Below are 20,829 nucleotides of genomic sequence, written 5' to 3' on the forward strand. Positions count from 1 at the left end.
ATAGACAAACAGACAAACGCAGCAGATCTTAAAGCTCACCTTCACTCCTGAGAGAGAGAGAGAGAGAGAGAGAGAGAGAGAGAGAGAGAGAGAGAAAAAACAGACCTTCATAAAACAAAACCATTAGCGTAACATCTCAAACACAGAGCTTTAAAAACACTACTGGCTCTAGTAACACCAAGGTCATGGGTTCAATTTCCAGGGAAAGCTTTAACTAATAAAATGTACACCTGCAAAGTTGTTATGGATACATAAAAACTATGTTTTAAACACACATTTGATTCATACATTCAGATAAAACCAAATTCATTTCGATGCTATTGAAAATGACACCAACATTCATCCAATGAAACACTGAAAAATCCAATGGAACAAGCAACTGTTCCAAATGCATTAGCAACTGCCTAGCAACCCCTAACAACACCTTGGCAACTACCTAGCAACACCTAATGACACACTGGCAACTGCCCAGAAACTTCTAACTACACCCTAGTAACTGCCTAGCAACCCCTAACGACACCTTATCAACTACCTAGAAACCCCTAACGACACCTTGGTAACTACCAAGCAACCCCAAACAACATCTTAGAAACTACTTAGCAACCCCTACCAGCACCCCAGCAACTACCTAGCAACCCCTAACAACGCCTTAGCAACTACCTAGCAACCCCTAATGACACATTGGCAACTGCCTAGCAACTCTAAAGAACAAGTTAGCAACCTCAAATGACATCTTGGCAACTACCTAGCAATTCTAACAACACCTTAGTAACTACCTAGCAACATCTTAGCAACTACCTACACTCTAAAAAATGCTGGGTTAAATACAACCCAGTGCTGGGTAAAATAGGGACAAACCCAGCAATTGGGTTGTTTTGACCCAGCGGTTGGGTTAAATGTTTAACCCAACCTTCTGGGTAGTAACCCAACCTCTGAGTCAAAACAACCAAATTGCTGGGTTTGTCCCTATTTTACCCAGCACTGGGTTGTATTTAACCCAGCATTTTTTTTTATTAGAGTGTAGCAACCCATCTCAACAGCTTAGCAAATCCACAAGGCATATAGAATTGTTTTAGATTACAAAAGGTAAATCTAACCGTCAAACTTCAAACCACTCTGTAGGATGCTGCCTCATCATATTCTGATGTTTTATGAATGACAGCCATGTGCTGCTGTATTTGAACCCTTTCGGCTACAGCAGCCATTATAAGAAAACACCCCTTTACAGCATGCATTTTCTCTTCATCCAATGGAAATTTGTGCAAAGATGTATTTTCAATGTTTTGTTGTTGGGTTAAATGTTTAACCCAACCTTCTGGGTAGTAACCCAACCTCTGAGTCAAAACAACCAAATTGCTGGGTTTGTCCCTATTTTACCCAGCACTGGGTTGTATTTAACCCAGCATTTTTTTTTATTAGAGTGTAGCAACCCATCTCAACAGCTTAGCAAATCCACAAGGCATATAGAATTGTTTTAGATTACAAAAGGTAAATCTAACCGTCAAACTTCAAACCACTCTGTAGGATGCTGCCTCATCATATTCTGATGTTTTATGAATGACAGCCATGTGCTGCTGTATTTGAACCCTTTCGGCTACAGCAGCCATTATAAGAAAACACCCCTTTACAGCATGCATTTTCTCTTCATCCAATGGAAATTTGTGCAAAGATGTATTTTCAATGTTTTGTTGTCTGAACATACAAAAACTTAGACTTAGTCAAGCAAATAAACTCACATTCTTATTTTAAAGCACATGACTTCAAAATTCACATTTAAGACTCTTAAAGTAATCATGGCTCAAAAATGGCTTTATATTCTGGTTTTAAGACTACAAACTGAACAACGCTACTCCCTACTGACATACAAATAAATCCAAAAGATATTATGTTGATCCAGATTAATAACACACCTGCGTCTACACTCCATCAGCACTGGTTCACAGGCTCAGATTCAGATGCTTCTTATACAATCACAACTGAAGAGTTCAGCTCGAGCAGACTGAGCTCAGCTTCAGCGCCAGACACACACCAGATCCCTCCGGAGCGGATTCATCCCACAGGGAGACGCACACAGAAACACACACAACTACAGACCCGGGGAACGATTGGAAGCGTCAACGAGACCTAATGCAAGAAAATGAACAGAGAAAAATACCTGCACTGACTAAAATAACATTTAAAACATTTGCAAGAAGAACGAAACTGCAACTATAAATAATATCAACTAAAAAAAATGTGTAAATGTATATGAACTCATTCAGAGAAAATAATCATACGTTACATTTTGAGATAAGTAAATAAGAAATCAACGACATCACAAAAACAAACCAGCTTGCAGCATAGTAGTTCAAGTAAATATTGATGCAGGCGTCTCCATGAAACGACCAAACAAATCAAATTAGGTTCTAACTCAGTTCATACAAAACTCCTGGATACATTTCAAAGACTCTTATGGTTAAAATGACCAAATATTACCCAATCTGTTCCAACTGCATAGCAACCCCTAACAACACTTTAGCAACATATTGCAACAGCTTTGCAACCACACAGCGAGGCATATAGAATTGTTTTTACATCACAAAAGGCAATTGTTACCTTCAAATCTCTCAACAGGATGCGGCCTAAGCACAAATGCTTTAATGCACAATCTCAATCTCTATTATATTATGATGTATTATGAATGACAGCAATGAGCTGGTCTGTTAACCCTTTCATGTGCTGTGGTCATTAAGAGAAATCATCTATTCTTTTACTGCATGCAGTTGAGTGCACAACCTAAAAAATGATTTACCAGCTTAACTGGATTAATATTTGCACAAAGTCCTGTAACTTTACCAGAAGGAAACATGGAAACATGATGCATTTTATCAAATGAATGATACAGCTACAAAATGATATAGGGTAAAACGTGTAGTAATCACTACGCATACACCAATCACATGGTACAAATCATGTTTAGTGTTTTTTTTGCATTAACAGTCTCAACATTAATAAATTGCTTGCTTGATGAGGATGGTATATTTGATGACAGTTCAAACCAATCTGATCTACACTCCCGTCAGTCTTTGCAGAAGTTGATCATGTCAGTGCACAAATCGCATGCACACATGCATCAGTCACCAGTTTTCACAAACCTGTAACAAGTCACTGAGCTGTATGCATGACCTGACACGAATCCAAAAAAAGACAAAAATAAATTGGAGACTATTTAGATCACAAAACACTGTGCATAAATATAAAGGCATAAGCAACAGCATTTTTTTTAAATGTACATTTTATTAATTAATAGTAATAATAATAATTATTATGACTATTGTTATTTTATTTGTATTATTAAAACGGTTAAATATTCTGAAAAAAACAAACAATATATAATGTGTATGTAATTAATATTGTGTGCAATCATTCATGACTTACATTTTTTAAAAAGGAAATTTAAAAAATATATTTTTTTATTCTGATAGTGGTTATACTAGGAGAAACCTCAAAAATGACCCTTGACCTCAATCTTAGGAAACCGAAACCAAAACTTTGGCCATTTTAGTTGAATGCTTGGTTGAAAATTCACGACAATATGAGAAAACTCTCCAAAAACCATCTAAAAACACACCAAAAGCAAGAATCACTTTTAAATGCAGACGTGAACGGTATTCTAGTGCGCGCAGCATCTACATTCAGAATGCATGAAAACCTATAGACGTATTTCTATTCTCTTCTATTCTGTCCTGTACCTCCTTCCTCCTGCTCTCGGCTCCGGGTCTGGTGATGAGCGCCGTGTCGCCGCACACCACCGCCGCGTCCTCCACGAACACACAGTCCGGCAGCGCCTCGTCCGCGGGCAGCTCCACCACCTCCAGCCCGAGCCGGTGCTTCAGAACCGACACGTATTCGTCGTGCTCCTCCTGCGCTTTGAGCAGGTCCACCTCCAGACTGTCGGTTCTGAGCGCTTCTTTGGCCAGAGACTGAGAGACCGCGCGAACCACCGCGTGCGTAAAGCTGCCGAACCCGGACATCAGCCCAGCCATGCCGCTCCGAACCCTGCGCGTTGTGTTTATTACTGGACTGTTTGTTTGTTTGTTGTTGTTGCTCCCCGTTGTGGTTCCGCATGCGCTCGGCTCAAGCTCTGAAAAGTGCGAGAACAGCGCGCTGATGACGTTAAGGACGCGCACCAATGTGACAAGAGATTGCAAGTCGAACAAACCAAATGTACCAAATATGAAATACGTTTTTGCTTTTGATAATGATATACTGAATTAAAAAAATACAGAATGTCTCAATTTAAACCCTCCCACAACCTTCCCATTCAAAAATATAGATATATTTAAATCAAATTAAATTCTGAAGAAAAAAAGGTTGTTTATGCAATTATATTTAGTTGTTTTGTGATTTGTGTATAGTCTCAAATAATTTTTTATCTTTGTTTTTGTCTAATTATTAAGCCTCACGTTTCTCAATTTTAATTAAAAATGTAAATATCCAAACAACAAATAAAAATAAGTTACTTTAGTTAAAGTTACTTTTTTTAGAGGCCCATAAAATGGTGCCACTTAACTATTCTTCACCGATGACACTGAAAACTAGAAATATCAATAAAAATGGGTCCACCTGAAGTTTGGTCTGTTAATAATAATAAAGTTTTGATCAAACAGCACTTTTAATCTATTATGCCAAGCAAATGACACTGATTCTTCACCAATGCTGTATAGACAATGAATAGCCGTGGTTTTGGATTTACAGTACGAGTGAAATAAGGTCTGTGGTTCAAATGACTCGAAGAGTCATACAGTACAGTCATAGCTCAAATATGAATTTCAGCACTGATGTGTTTTTTAAAAACATAGGCTGCTAAATAAGGACTACAGGGATGTACTTCAAGCACTGTAGTCCTTATATAGCCATTTAAACCCACAGGAAATTCCTGAGGGATCCCATGGAGAACTGACCATCTGTCTGACAGTCATGACTGAACAGCTCTAGTGCTGCGTGTTGCATTCCTTTCAATCATGAGAGTCACGTCTATAGCAACTGACACACTGCCATTGACCGCCACCAAAAGACAGACACCTGCAAAGCCATCAGACCTTTGAAATATACATCACACAAAAATAAAATATAAAGATAATCATGAAAAACACAGGTTCTTTTATTGGCATCTTTGGTTCCCTTTAACATCAGTGGAACATTCCCATTACACAAAAGGCTCTTTATAGTGGAAAAATGTACTTTAGATTATTAAAATGTTCTTCACACTAAGAAGAAAATGGTTCACTGAAATACGGAACCCCCGCACATGACATGCAGGGGAAAAAAAAGAAAGTAAATTGTACGCATGATTTACTGATTTGTTCCCTCGGTTTACTAAATCGTGCGCTCAATACAATAATTAGTTCCCTCGTTTTAAGTAAATCATGCACATGAAATAATAAGTCATTCTACTTCCTGTCCGCATTCTCACAAACCGATGTAGATGCCTCTCACTTTAAATGATTCCATGCAACACTGTAAGGCTTTTGAGAATGTCTCTATAACGCATTCAAAACTCGAAATAAAACCCAATTAAAGTGTCTCTGTCCATAACATAACGTAACGTAACAACATAACATAACATAACATAACATAACATAACAACAACATACCATAACATAACACATAACATAACAACATCACATCACATAATAACATAACGTATAACGTAACGTAATGTAACGTAACGTATAACATATAACACATAACGTAACATAACATAACAGCATAACACATAATTTAACGTATAACACATAACGTAACATAACATAACGTATAACGTAACGTAATGTAACGTAACGTATAACATATAACACATAACGTAACATAACATAACAGCATAACACATAATTTAACGTATAACACATAACGTAACATAACATAACGTATAACGTAACGTAATGTAACGTAACGTATAACATATAACACATAACGTAACATAACATAACAGCATAACACATAATTTAACGTATAACACATAACGTAACATAACATAACGTATAACGTAACGTAATGTAACGTAACGTATAACATATAACACATAACGTAACATAACATAACAGCATAACACATAATTTAACGTATAACACATAACGTAACATAACATAACGTATAACGTAATAATTTAACGTATAACACATAACGTAACATAACATAACGTATAACGTAAATGACATGCAGGGGAAAAAAAAGAAAGTAAATTGTACGCATGATTTACTGATTTGTTCCCTCGGTTTACTAAATCGTGCGCTCAATACAATAATTAGTTCCCTCGTTTTAAGTAAATCATGCACATGAAATAATAAGTCATTCTACTTCCTGTCCGCATTCTCACAAACCGATGTAGATGCCTCTCACTTTAAATGATTCCATGCAACACTGTAAGGCTTTTGAGAATGTCTCTATAACGCATTCAAAACTCGAAATAAAACCCAATTAAAGTGTCTCTGTCCATAACATAACGTAATGTAACGTAACAACATAACATAACATAACAACATACCATAACATAACACATAACATCACATAATAACATAACGTATAACGTAACGTAATGTAACGTAACGTATAACATATAACACATAACATAACATAACATAACAGCATAACACATAATTTAACGTATAACACATAACGTAACATAACATAACGTAATGTAACGTAACGTATAACATAACACATAACACGTAACGTAACAACATAGCATAACAACATAACACATAATGTAACGTATAACATGTAACATAACGTAACATAACATAACGTATAACGTAATGTAACGTAACGTATAACATAACATAACACATAACGTAACGTAACAACATAGCATAACAACATAACACATAATGTAACGTATAACATGTAACATAACGTAACATAACAACGTATAACGAAACGTAATTTAACGTAACGTATAACATAACACATAACACGTAACGTAACAACATAGCATAACAACATAACACATAATGTAACGTATAACATGTAACATAACGTAACGTAACAACATAACATAACATAACAACATACCATAACATAACACATAACATAACAACATCACATCACATAATAACATAACGTATAACGTAACGTAATGTAACGTAACGTATAACATATAACACATAACGTAACATAACATAACAGCATAACACATAATTTAACGTATAACACATAACGTAACATAACATAACGTATAACGTAATGTAACGTAACGTATAACATAACATAACACATAACGTAACGTAACAACATAGCATAACAACATAACACATAATGTAACGTATAACATGTAACATAACGTAACATAACAACGTATAACGTAACCTAACGTAATTTAACGTAATGCATAACATAACACATAACGTAACGTAACATAACATAACAGCATAACACATAATGTAACATATAACATGTAACGTGATGTAACGTAACGTATAACATAACACATAACGTAACGTAACATAACAGCATAACACATAATGTAACGTATAACATGTAACGTAACGTAACGTATAACATAACACATAACGTAACATAACATAACATAACATAACATAACAGCATAACACATAATGTAACGTATAACACATAATGTAACGTAACATAACATAACGTATAACGTAACGTAATGTAACGTATAACATAACACATAACACATAACGTAACGTAACATAACACATAATGTAACGTATAACACGTAACGTAACACGTAACGTAACATAACAGCAACAGATTTATAAAAAAGCAGACAGGGAGTAGAATGGATTATCATTTTGTGCGCACGATATACTTAAAATGAAGGCATTAATTATTATATTGAGAGCACGATATACTTTTTTATTTACTGAAAGGTTATTTGAGGAAACAAAAATGGTTCTTCTATGCATCACTATGAAAACTCCGTTTGGAAGCTGTATTTTTTTATATAGTGTTTTATGCATATTGTTTGAAAGCTGCTTCACATTGAATACCTTTTTTCTTGGTTATATATGAATGTTAGTGGAACATTCCATTTGATCATTTTGCAAACATTACAGGAACGTTACTTATGAATGTTCTCTGAACGTTCTGAAACAAGTAGTAACATTTAAAAAACGTTAGATGAATGTTCAACTAAAAAGTTTTGTAAAAACATTCCATGAATAATGTATAAATAACGCTTTCAGAACATGAAAGCGTTATTTATAAAGAATGCTTTTAGAACATTATTAAAGACCAGATAATGTTAAACGAATGTTCTATTAACGCTACTGGAAGAACATTAGTTTGACACATAACGTAACGGAACATAAAACATAATGTAACGTATAACATGTAACGTAACGTAACACGTAACGTAACATAACAGCAACAGATTTATAAGAAAGCAGACAGGGAGTAGAACGGATTATCATTTTGTGCGCACGATATACTTAAAATGAAGGCATTAATTATTATATTGAGAGCACGATATACTTTTTTATTTACTGAAAGGTTATTTGAGGAAACAAAAATGGTTCTTCTATGCATCACTATGAAAACTCCGTTTGGAAGCTGTATTTTTTTAATATAGTGTTTTATGCATATTGTTTGAAAGCTGCTTCACATTGAATACCTTTTTTCTTGGTTATATATGAATGTTAGTGGAACATTCCATTTGATCATTTTGCAAACATTACAGGAACGTTACTTATGAATGTTCTCTGAACGTTCTGAAACAAGTAGTAACATTTAAAAAACGTTAGATGAATGTTCAACTAAAAAGTTTTGTAAAAACATTCCATGAATAATGTATAAATAACGCTTTCAGAACATGAAAGCGTTATTTATAAAGAATGCTTTTAGAACATTATTAAAGACCAGATAATGTTAAACGAATGTTCTATTAACGCTACTGGAAGAACATTAGTTTGTAACTTTGAGAGAACCTTGCCCGAATGTTCTGAGAACATTTCTTGGTAGCTAACAGAAGACAATAGTGTCATTATTCAGCTCAGCTCAGTTCGGTTTAGGTTTTGTTTTCATCTGATAGCGTTAGTGCAATCAAATCGACAATATTAAGTATTTAATATTAAATATTAAACTTTACAATAAATGGAACCTTTCCATTGCACTTTATAGTGGAAAAAGGTTCTTCGGATTATTTCTGAAGAACAGCTCTTATAAGAGCTGATCACTGAAAAGTTCTTTGAGGAACCCAAAATGATTCTTCTTTTGCATACAAGAGTGTACTGATATGGGATGTGAATTGTTTAGTTCACACAAGGATTCTCCATTTTAGAAAGGTTTTCAGAGCTCAGGTCACGCTGTTTGTGTGCACGGCTGGAATTCCTCTTTTCTATGGACATTCCTCTGTCTTTCCATCTTTCCGTCGAGCGAGGCTGGAATCGTTCTCCAGACATCCTTGAGTACATTCCTGCGCACCCCAGGAACAAAGTTTGTCTTTTCTTGTTCCAAATCCACTCAATTATCCAGACCGGTCTAAACATTCCCGGAGCCCCACATTCCATCCTCTCATTCCGTTCCCCCCTTCCGTCCCTGAGCTCCGTTTTTCCATTCCTCCGGCTTTCCCCTCGGAGAGGAAATATGCGGGCTGAGGAAAGGCGAGCGGGTCCTAGCGCACCTGGTGTGCAGCTTGGAGGGCTGTAAAAGATGAATGAACTTTGAGCTTCAAAGACCTTTTGGAACTGGTTTTCGGGGGCTAAACACACTCTCTAACGGCTCTCTCTGCATGAACATTATACAGCATCCGCTACGACAAACCTCTGCACCATAATCCAACCCTTACTGCCCCAGAACCTACTGAGCAGCATCCCAAACATGTCTGAAATGTGCTTTACATTCTTTTTTTTCACATTTATTCATTTAGCAGACTTGTTAAGATGTATAAAATACAAAGAGGCGGAAACACATTTATAATGCCTAAATATGCTGTCTAGGTAGGCAGCTCACAAGGTTTTGGAACTGCTAAAAATGTATTAAGGTATCTGTAGCTAAAAATAAGCAGCTACAGAATACCTTAGTATCATAGCAGTTAGTTTTCTAGCTGTTCAGATCCCATTAACAACAGCCTAGAAACCACCCTAGCAACACCCTAGCATCATAGCTGATAGTTTTCTAGGCTTTCAGACCTTTTGGTAGCAATGGCCTAGTAACTACCCAGAACACCCTAGCAACAACCTAGCAACCAACCAGAACCCCCAAGCACCTTAGCTGATAGTTTTCTAGGATTTCAAGGCTTTAAAAACCCCTTAGCAACCACCTAGCAATGGCCTAGTAACTACCTATAACACCCTAGTATCATAGTAGATAGATTTATCATTTCAGAACCCCTTAATAACCACCCAGACCACCCTAGCAACAGCCTAGCAACCACCCAGGACACCCTAGCAACAGCCTAGCAACCACCCAGACCACCCTAGCAACAGCCTAGCAACCACCCAGACCACCCTAGCAACAGCCTAGCCACCACCCAGAACACCCTAGTATCAGCGCTAAAGATTTACTATGGTATCTATAGTTTACACCAAAAACAGCATTGTTAGATACATTCATTCTTGTTACTACTGTAAAATCACAATGAAAAAAAGCTTAAAGCAATGTATTCAACATCATCTCACTATCAGCTCTACGTGTCTTTATTAAGTCACACGGAGTGTGACATTCAACTGGAGTGTGTGATTTCATAACGTCATACTGAAATGATTCTCAGCAACTTTCCCGAACAAAACCCTTTTGTATTTATCACACAAATCAAACTGTCCAGAATCCCAGACTATAAACAGCTCAGATCCCACAGGATAAACACTTTCTCCTTACAGTGAAGCACGTTATGGCTAAAATATTTATCTGTGAGCAGCTGTGTGATCCAGTGTAGACTGTAAAACTTCAGCATGAGGGGAAAATTCCACTCATCAAGATTACTATTGTTTCTAAGCATTATTATTAAGTAGGATGTTTATGCTAAATAAATGATGCCTACTTGAAGACAGGAGAGGCTTTCCTGAAAACCAGACTTATGATTTCTGCCTTCTACCCTGCCAACCACATAGCAACACCCTGACAACCATTTAGAACCCCTTAGCAACCACCTAGCAACACCCGCCTAGCAACCACCCAGACCACCCTAGCAACAGCCTAGCCACCACCCAGAACACCCTAGTATCAGCGCTAAAGATTTACTATGGTATCTATAGTTTACACCAAAAACAGCATTGTTAGATACATTCATTCTTGTTACTACTGTAAAATCACAATGAAAAAAAGCTTAAAGCAATGTATTCAACATCATCTCACTATCAGCTCTACGTGTCTTTATTAAGTCACACGGAGTGTTACATTCAACTGGAGTGTGTGATTTCATAACGTCATACTGAAATGATTCTCAGCAACTTTCCCGAACAAAACCCTTTTGTATTTATCACACAAATCAAACTGTCCAGAATCCCAGACTATAAACAGCTCAGATCCCACAGGATAAACACTTTCTCCTTACAGTGAAGCACGTTATGGCTAAAATATTTATCTGTGAGCAGCTGTGTGATCCAGTGTAGACTGTAAAACTTCAGCATGAGGGGAAAATTCCACTCATCAAGATTACTATTGTTTCTAAGCATTATTATTAAGTAGGATGTTTATGCTAAATAAATGATGCCTACTTGAAGACAGGAGAGGCTTTCCTGAAAACCAGACTTATGATTTCTGCCTTCTACCCTGCCAACCACATAGCAACACCCTGACAACCATTTAGAACCCCTTAGCAACCACCTAGCAACACCCTACTAACCACCCGGAACACCCTTGCATCATAGTAGATAGTTTTAGCATTTCAGAACCCCTTAGCAACGGCCTAGTAACCACCCAGAACACCCCAGCATCTTAGTAAATAGTTTTAGCATTTCAGAACCACTTTGCGAAAACCTAGTGACGACCTAGTAACCACCCAGAACACCCTAGTATCAAAGCAGATCATTTTAGCGTTTCAGAACCCCTTAGCAACCACCTAGCAATGGCCTAGTAACCACCCAGAACACCCTAGCATCAAAGTAGATTCTTTTAGCATTTTAGAACCCCTTAGCAACCACTTATTGATGGCCTAGTAACCACACAGATGACCTTAGCATCATAGCAGATAGTTTTAGCATTTCAGAACCCCTTAGCAACCACCTACCGATGGGCTAGTACCAACCAGAAAACCCTAGCGTGACAGTACTTTTAGCATTTCAGAACCCCTCAGCAACCACCTAGCAACAGCCTAGTAACCACCCAGAACTCCCTAACGTCATAGTAGATAGATTTAATATTTCAGAACCCCTTAGTAGCCACCTAGTGATGGCCTAGTAACTACCCAGAACGCTCTAGCATCGTAGTAGATAGTTTTAGCAACCCCTTAGCAACCACCTAGCAACAACCTAGTAACCACCCACTGCATCATAGCATCATAGCAGATAGTTTTCAAGGCTTTCATAACCCCATAGCAAACAAATGCCATACAGCCAACTATTAATTTAATAGCCTAAATCAAGCAATCAAATGACTGACAAATGGCATGCCTATTTTTGCAGTTTTGCTACTAAAATGACAGTCCCAGTCCTAGGAGAAAGGGTGCACAGATATTTGTGTGATTTTAGTAGCAGTTCATTCACAGGAAATGACATCGCATAGTCTCAGTGAACTATGATAGGAAAAGCCACAGAGTAAACAAGGGCCGAATACCTGGATAGCATCTCTCTGATATCACTCTGGCAGGACGGGATGAGTTGTGCAAGAGGTTAAACAGCAGAGAACTTCCACACCGGAGGTGTCACACCACATTCAATGGTAAAATAAACACAAGCAGAGCTGCCACTCATCTGTAGAGCTTTACATAATGTAAAAATATGGACATGGCCCAACTCTACTTTAAGGGGAGTGGGATCGGAGGGTTAAAGCCACTCATGTCATGCGTTCGTAATCAATAGCCGCTGCCAGACCACCTCTTCCAAAGCCCTGGAAGAAAGTGAAACCCAGTGGAAAATATTATGTTTACCATTACAACATGGTGGACATAAATGAAAAACGCTCTTGTAATGGTTCCTGGATGTGTAATTCCAGAATAGAAAAATGAGGGGTGACTCCACTGGAACACAATGACAGCACTGTTTCCTAAAAGCCCCGCGCCCCTCTCATCAGGAAAGATGGAGAACGCTCTCTGAACGGCATGTGCATGAACAGATGTCAAGGCTTCGTGAGCTCATTTTCTCACTGGACAGACTTTACTCTCACTCTCTCCAGGGGAGACGCTTCAGCTGACCTCAATCACTCACACTGGGAAAAGCAGAATGTAGACTACTATTGAGAAAATAAAGACTTTCAGAACCCCTTAGCAACCACCTAGCAATGGTCTGGTAACCATACAGACTACGCTACCAACGGCCTAGTAACCACCCAGAACACCCTAGAATCTTAGCAAACAGCTTTCTGTGCTTTCAGAAACCCTTAGCAATCACCTAGTAACAGCCTAGTAATCACCCTGACCACCCCAGCAACAACCTAGTAACGACCTAGAACACCCTAGCAATGGCCTAGTAACCTGTTAAAACTCCTTAGCAACGGCCTAATAACCACCCCGAACACCCTAGCATCATAGCATTTGGTTTTCTAGGCTTTCAGAACCCCTTAGCAACCACCTAGCAATGGTGTAGGAACCACCCAAAACACCATAGCGACTGCCTAGTAACCACCCAGAATACCCTAGTAACCATCCAGAACACCCTAGCATCATAGCAGTTAGTAACCACCCAGAACACCATAGCGACTGCCTAGTAACCACCCAGAACACCCTAGCCTAGCACTAGCCTAGTAACCACCCATTCCACCCTAGCAACTAGCAACCACCTAGAACATCTTAGCAATCGCCTAATTCACAATTCACGACTACCTGACGGTCATCACTGAAACAGACACACTACAAAACAAAAACAAATCAGAGAAGCAGCTCACCTTTTATTAGCCAATCAGAAACATTCTCTGTCTGTCAATATTTAGTTTTTTTTTCCATGTAGGTTTGCTGACACTGGGTTGGCTATAATAAAATATAAAAAGCAGAACACCCTAGCCTAGCACTAGCCTAGTAACCACCCATTCCACCCTAGCAACTGTTTAGCAACCACCTAGAACATCTTAGCAACAGCCTAATTCACAATTCACGACTACCTGACGGTCATCACTGAAACAGACACACTACAAAACAAAAACAAATCAGAGAAGCAGCTCACCTTTTATTAGCCAATCAGAAACATTCTCTGTCTGTCAATATTTAGTTTTTTTTTCCATGTAGGTTTGCTGACACTGGGTTGGCTATAATAAAATATAAAAAGCAAGCTGCATATCTTTTTAAGATATGCAGCACAAGCACAACATTCCAGCACAACAGTTTTATCATTTCAAACCTATTTAAATCATTAATAATTAATCAAACCTAACCTAACCTAACCCTAAATCATAAAACATTAGCAACAAAACTGATAGCTTAAACTCTGATTGGATGCTGGTAAACCAAGTGCTTGGGGTTTTTAAAGCATTTGGCTATAAAAGCATCTTTGACTAATAACAGCCATTCAAAAACAGCAATGTATTTTGGCAAAACAGAATTATTTGGCGTCACAGCTCAGGATAGTCACTAGTGAAGGGTTTGGGGATGCTTGCCTTCTTGTGGTGCCATCAGCCAATCAGCATTATCATGATGTCATTTTCCAGCACCTACACCTCAGGTGATTGGCTCAGAAACATACGTGTCCATGAACAAATATGGCAGGACGCAAGTTTACACACTTTCCAAGCTTACATGCATCAGCTGTTAGGCAATATGTCTTAAATGGCTAGCAGCGTTTGGAACATGCTAACTGGTTTCTGGCTGGTCATTCACGAGCAAAACACAACCCCATGTTCAAAACAAACCAGCTTAGATGGTGCGAGATGGTGAACAAGCCAGTGACTCGCTAGAAACCAGCTAACGTGCTCCAAAACACAGGTTCTAAAAGTTCAAAAACTGGATTTTCCAGCACTACTTAATTCAAAATTGACCAATTCAAATATTATTATGCATAAATGCAATTATTTATTAGATGTTTACCATAGTAAAATCACATCATCAAGTCATGGGAAAGACTACAGATCATCTTTAGTACAACGACACAGTACAGCACATCACCATCTAGTGTCGCAATATGGGAAAAATAAACTGAAACCAGTTTAACCTCAGGGTTTCAGAACTCAGCAGCTCAGAATCTCAATGAACAGATCACTTGACTGATCAGAAGAAAACAACCAATGATGATAATAACAGTGCCATCAGGATTTGTTTAATTGCACACATGCAAACACTGTAGCTACAAACAAATGGTCCATGAAGATGTAAAAGTCAAACATACCTGAGCTATGACACATCTCCAAAAGTCCTCAATCCAGGTGGCAAACGTTCTTCATCAGGACATCTCAGTGTCCAGACGCTCCTGCTCTCTGCGAGTCTGTGGAAAGAACTATTCAGTGCTGTCAGGACAATATTGTACATTCCCTTACTCTCACAGTCAGTTTGGTTTGTGTGTATCCAAGGACTTCTAATCTCTGAATTCCGGTGGAATGCCACTTATTTGGAATCTCAGACAAAAACAGTGCGCTTTTTTATTTTTTAAACATCTAGAATGGAAAACTGGATGCCTGTTGCATTTTTTACTTCCACTATGTGATGGACAGACTGCACGAATATTAAATTAGCAGGAGGAATTTCCTCCATGGAGCGCGTATTTAGGGCTCCTTTAAGCTGTCAGGAATGCTTTGTGGTTGGATAACTCCAGCAGAAATGTTAATAATGCAGGCTACTGCCCAGACCAAATATGGCAATATTGTTACGTCTGGAATCAGGCTCCACATCTGGAATCGCTTAGAGCTGTTGAGTCAAGAGAGAGGAGCGAGCCGAGCCAAAAATAGAAGCCGTAAAGTTGGAGCTTAAACGTCTCCAAACGCGCACAGAATACTGCGTTCAAGGTGCATGATGGCACAGAGGGGTTTCAAACAGTTCGAACTCTAAATCGAAAAGTTTGAGTGTTTGAAAACTAATAAAAAATTCCCCAAAGCGCATAGCTGATCTGGATAAGCGAACGCGCGCATCCTGTGGGATCATTTATGGTCGACTCGCATAACGCCATTAATAGACCCCTAGGGGCTCCGACATACTTCAATGGCGAGTAATAACGCTAATCTTTGACATGACGTTAGCCAAAATAAAGCAGCTAGTAAGCATGGTGTTGGCGAAATAACACTGTACCCCCACCACCTCCTCTATATTCCCCTCTCTGCTCTCCACGTTTCCTTTTTGCGTAAAGTTAATGCTTAAATACTTGATACTTCAATTCTTGAAACCATTATCTATATAAAACGTTCTGATAACATATCCCAACGTGTAAAGAAGCGTCTGCTTTATTTTGTTTGGCATATTGGAGACAGATAGTTGGATGGGTTTATTTATACCTTTTAAAGGAATGCCTGTCAGTATTTCTGTTTGTTCGTGTTGGGGTTCGCCGCGTGCTTACCATCATACACGTGAAAGACGTTTTAAATGAAGCACCAAAGGTTTATTTGATATGTGTGCCATGTTAGTCTATAATAAAGTGATAATGACAATATTTTATGTCAGATGGCGATCCGAGAGCTGTTGATATAGTTAAATTATATTCGCGTATGTTTATTTACGCGTAAATAACGCGTAATTAAGTGTTGAAAACACTTCTTTTTAAAATCACATACCTGTTTTGTCTTCCTTTGAGGGGGTAATTTTAAGTAAAAAAGGTGTTCAGTGAAAGGGGAAAATTCATTTAAGAGAGAGAGAGAGAGAGAGAGAGAAAGAAAGAAATCAAGACAGGGTGGTGCTTAGCTCGGATGGAAAACTCGCCAAGAAGCATTCCTCGCATAGCTTCGGGACAGTTCAGCGATGGTGACGTCAGGGCTCCGCTACAGTATAAAAGAGGAGCTGAGCGCGTCTTCACTCTCAGAGCGCTGCGCCTTCAGACGCACCAAAACAAAGCGAGAACGCGACGCGCAAACGAGGACTTAAACCCAGGAATTGTTCGTTTGACTCAACAATCTACAGTACACAGAGAAGCGAAGATGTTTGCTTGGGCTGTTATCGTCATCCTTATTGCACACTTTAATGTGGTAAGTTACTTTTATTACTCATATGCTTATTATAGAAGTTGTGTTTGATGACTTAGAATACAGCACAGTGCATACATAGAATTAATCAATAATCCATGGAGGATTCGTTTTTGAACGCGCTGTATTATAAATGAAACAATAGACACTTAGGTGCTAGATCCCCCAGTTATACAGCTTAGAGGTTTATTTACACTGGCTTTTTCTTAAAAGTCTATATTTAGTTTTATCTTTTTTTTTTAAAGTGACTTGAAAGTGACTTTTTTTTTTATATGTATGGTCTTGTTATTGTCCCTGTATGTCTGAGCCTCGTCACAAGCATTTCAATGCCCAGTTTTTTCCAGTGTTAACTATGCAAATGATAAATAAATGCCTCTTGACTCTCAAAAGTCACTAAAGCCTCCTGGTTTTTCTGCTCAGGTCTTCTCCAGCTGCCCAGCGACATGCTCGTGCCCGCTAGAGCTTCCCAAATGCACGCCTGGAGTCAGTCTGGTCTCAGATGGCTGCGGCTGCTGCAAAGTGTGTGCCAGACAGCTGAACGAAGACTGCAGCAAGACAGAGCCGTGCGACCACACCAACGGGCTGGAGTGCAACTTCGGGGCCAGCCACGGGGCCACCAGAGGCATCTGCCGAGGTATGTTTCTCATTATGCTTTGTAAAAGACACCGAATGGAAAGCATGTGTGGATTGGAGTCTTTGTGGAAGGGAAAAAAATAAGTTGGATGTTTGGATTTCTTGTATTGGAATGCTCAAACCTTTATTTTTTTTCTTACAGCCAAATCCGAGGGCAGACCATGCGAGTACAACAGCAGGATCTATCAGAACGGAGAGAGTTTCCAGCCCAACTGCAAGCACCAGTGCACTTGCATCGATGGGGCAGTAGGCTGCATTCCGCTGTGCCCGCAAGAGCTCTCCCTGCCCACGTTGGGCTGCGCCAACCCCAGGCTGGTCAAAGTGCCAGGCCAGTGCTGTGAGGAATGGGTCTGCGATGATGGGAAGACTAGGGAATCCATCGACAAGCTGTTTGGCAACGATCCGATGGTCGACGATTCTGAGAGCGACCTCACCAGCAAGAACGAGTTCATCTCCATCGTGAAGGCCGGACTCAAATCCTTGCCTGGTAAGATCAAAGATGCATTGGATATTAGCATGCATGTTTGATTTGTATTCAATCAGAGTTTTAAATAGCGCTCTGTTTATTTGCAGCATTCCGATCGCAGCCGGAATCCCGCCAGTTTGAGAAGTGCATAGTGCAGACCACACCCTGGTCCCAATGCTCCAAGACCTGTGGCACTGGAATCTCCACCAGGATAACCAACGACAATGGCGAATGCAAGTTGGTTAAGGAGACCAGGATCTGCGAAATCCGTCCATGCAGCCAATCGCCATACACCAGCCTCAAGGTATGCAACATCCCTGCAAAGACAAATGCATTGCATCATGTCATTTGCATGCATTTGACTTATCTTCCATGCATCTGACTTATCTTGTGTACTCTCAACAGAAGGGAAAGAAATGCAACCGGACCAAGAAGTCCATGCAGCCAGTGAAGTTCACCTACGCCGGATGCTCCAGCCTGAAGAAGTACCGCGTCAGGTACTGCGGCTCCTGCGTGGATGGCCGCTGCTGCAGCCCGCAGCAGACCCGCACCATCCGCGTCAAGTTCCACTGCGAGGATGGCGACACCTTCAACAAGAACGTCATGATGATCGAGTCCTGCAAGTGCACATACAACTGCGCCCATGGCAACGACTCCACCTACCCCTTCTACAGACTCTTCAACGACATCCACAAGTTCAGAGACTGAGCGCCGGCCAGGGAATCCCACCTCGACCCTTGCGTGACCGGGAGCGCGTCACGAGCGACGACCAATGGCAGCCCAGCTGCGCAATCGGGGGGCCCGTCCGCCGGCTAATCAACTACCATCTCCTGTTGTAACTAGATTCCCACGGAATTACAGACTTACATTAAGGGGACTTTGAAGTGCACTGTTTGCTGAGGCCGCATCAGCGTATCGAAAAGGCTTGCTCCACAATGGAGTGCTAAGTTTTATAGCTTCGTTATGGAGCTACCTGTAAAGATGTAAAGATGCAGTTGTTAATATTACAATTCCTGATGTATATCTTGATGTCTAAATACAAAACATGACCCAAACTGTAGACTTGTATGTGTGTATATTCCCAATTGTAGATATGCACATGCATAAGGTACAACTGGTAGACTATGAACCTGGTCAAGGTTGAGTTTGTCCATGTAATACTCTCCCTAATGTGGGTGAACGCATCCTCATTGTTTGGCAGCTAGAGAAATCCAACTCCACGACATGATTAACAACAGACTTTAAAGGTTGAATGAATGTTTTATTATTGTTATTAATATTATTTATCGCAAATGTAGCTCTTTTATTTGAACAATGTCATACTGGAATAAAGTGTAAAAATTATCTATGATCTAATTTTATATGTTACAAATAAAAGATTTATTTATGAACTAATCAGCTCGAGTTGCGTCCTTGAATGTTCATAAAGGTGCCAAAAGCACAGGTCATTCATGAGACACAATCTTTCAATGTTAAGAATGAAGGGTTGGTTATATAACTGCAGTTCTGGAAGTTTCTCTCTCTCTTCTCTCTGTTGAATGGAATGCTATTGGGGAACCGTAAGACTTGACTTGCTTCCTACAATAAAACCTGAGCCACTCGTTCATTTAAGAAAACAATTAAGAGACCCAGCAATAGCAGAGAGCATGGAGCTGTGCCCGGAATCCTGAGTGCTTTTCCAAACGGAGTTGCAGTCGGTGTTTACAGGAGTTTTCAGAGCATAAAGCACAGAACTAAAACATCAGGAATCACAGGGGAAACGAGGAGGTCTTTATGCCGCATTATGGTTTAATTTGTTAGACAACTTCTCACCAAACGATTGGTTTACTTGTTGCACATGCAAGACGCTGCACATGGGTTTAATGAATATCGATCTTATCTTCAATCAGAGACCTTTAGCTCCGCAATCACGCATTATGAAGACCAGATCTGCAGGGCATCTATCCATCTTCCCCGTCTCTGACCCCTCCTTCAGCCGCAATGATATATCTCCAGAGAGGTTTGATCCAGGTGAAGGAAATCCAGCTGAGGAATGCAGACGTGCTGATGGTCGGCAGATGTTGGAAAATATTTGGAAGCAGCTTGTTCGGTTTGGGCCATCCTGCTAAAAATATACCATTTCTGAAAGAACAGAGATCCTGCCCTAGAGCAAGTTCAGCTTTATGACATCCCAACGGATGATGGGAACACAAACAGACGGTTATATCACACCATGGAGGCCTTTAAGGCAAGAAAAAGCAGTTTCTATTGGAGTAGGACAGTGATCCAGACGTTTCCTTGTGATATGACACTGTAGACAAAACCAGCAGCAGTTTGGCTTCTGAAAAGGGAATAAAATGACAAAAACACAAACTACACAGATAACACTGGTACACTCTAAAAAATGCTGGGTTGTTTCAACCCAACTTTGGGTCAAATATGGACTAACCCAACCGTTGGGTTAAATTTTTACATTAAATTTTTAACCCAAAAGTTGGGTTAGTCCATATTTGACCCAAAGTTGGGTTGAAACAACCCAGCATTTTTTAGAGTGTACAGTC

The 20,829-nt window shown here is 39.4% G+C and overlaps 2 protein-coding genes across 2 annotated transcripts in view; one reads left to right on the plus strand and one right to left on the minus strand.

Moving 5' to 3' along the window:
- Positions 1–4,159, minus strand: part of LOC107570409 (N(G),N(G)-dimethylarginine dimethylaminohydrolase 1-like) — an 81,980-nt gene extending 77,821 nt beyond the window's left edge. The window contains exon 1 of the mRNA XM_016256641.1: positions 3,732–4,159. Coding sequence (XP_016112127.1) covers positions 3,732–4,025 — 294 coding nt within the window. The 5' untranslated portion in view covers positions 4,026–4,159. The remainder of the gene's footprint in view (positions 1–3,731) is intronic.
- Positions 4,160–17,018: 12,859 nt separating this feature from the next.
- Positions 17,019–19,685, plus strand: LOC107570414 (protein CYR61-like). Its single transcript, XM_016256645.1, has 5 exons — positions 17,019–17,193; positions 17,611–17,824; positions 17,966–18,310; positions 18,397–18,593; positions 18,695–19,685. Exons 1-5 carry the CDS (start codon positions 17,146–17,148, stop codon positions 18,995–18,997), a joined length of 1,107 nt encoding a protein of 368 aa, XP_016112131.1. The 5' UTR covers positions 17,019–17,145; the 3' UTR covers positions 18,998–19,685.
- Positions 19,686–20,829: the final 1,144 nt, after the last annotated feature.

The sequence above is a fragment of the Sinocyclocheilus grahami genome, unplaced genomic scaffold, assembly GCF_001515645.1.
Source record: "Sinocyclocheilus grahami isolate Dianchi unplaced genomic scaffold, SAMN03320097.WGS_v1.1 scaffold1454.1, whole genome shotgun sequence".
Classification (NCBI taxonomy): Eukaryota; Metazoa; Chordata; class Actinopteri; order Cypriniformes; family Cyprinidae; genus Sinocyclocheilus; species Sinocyclocheilus grahami.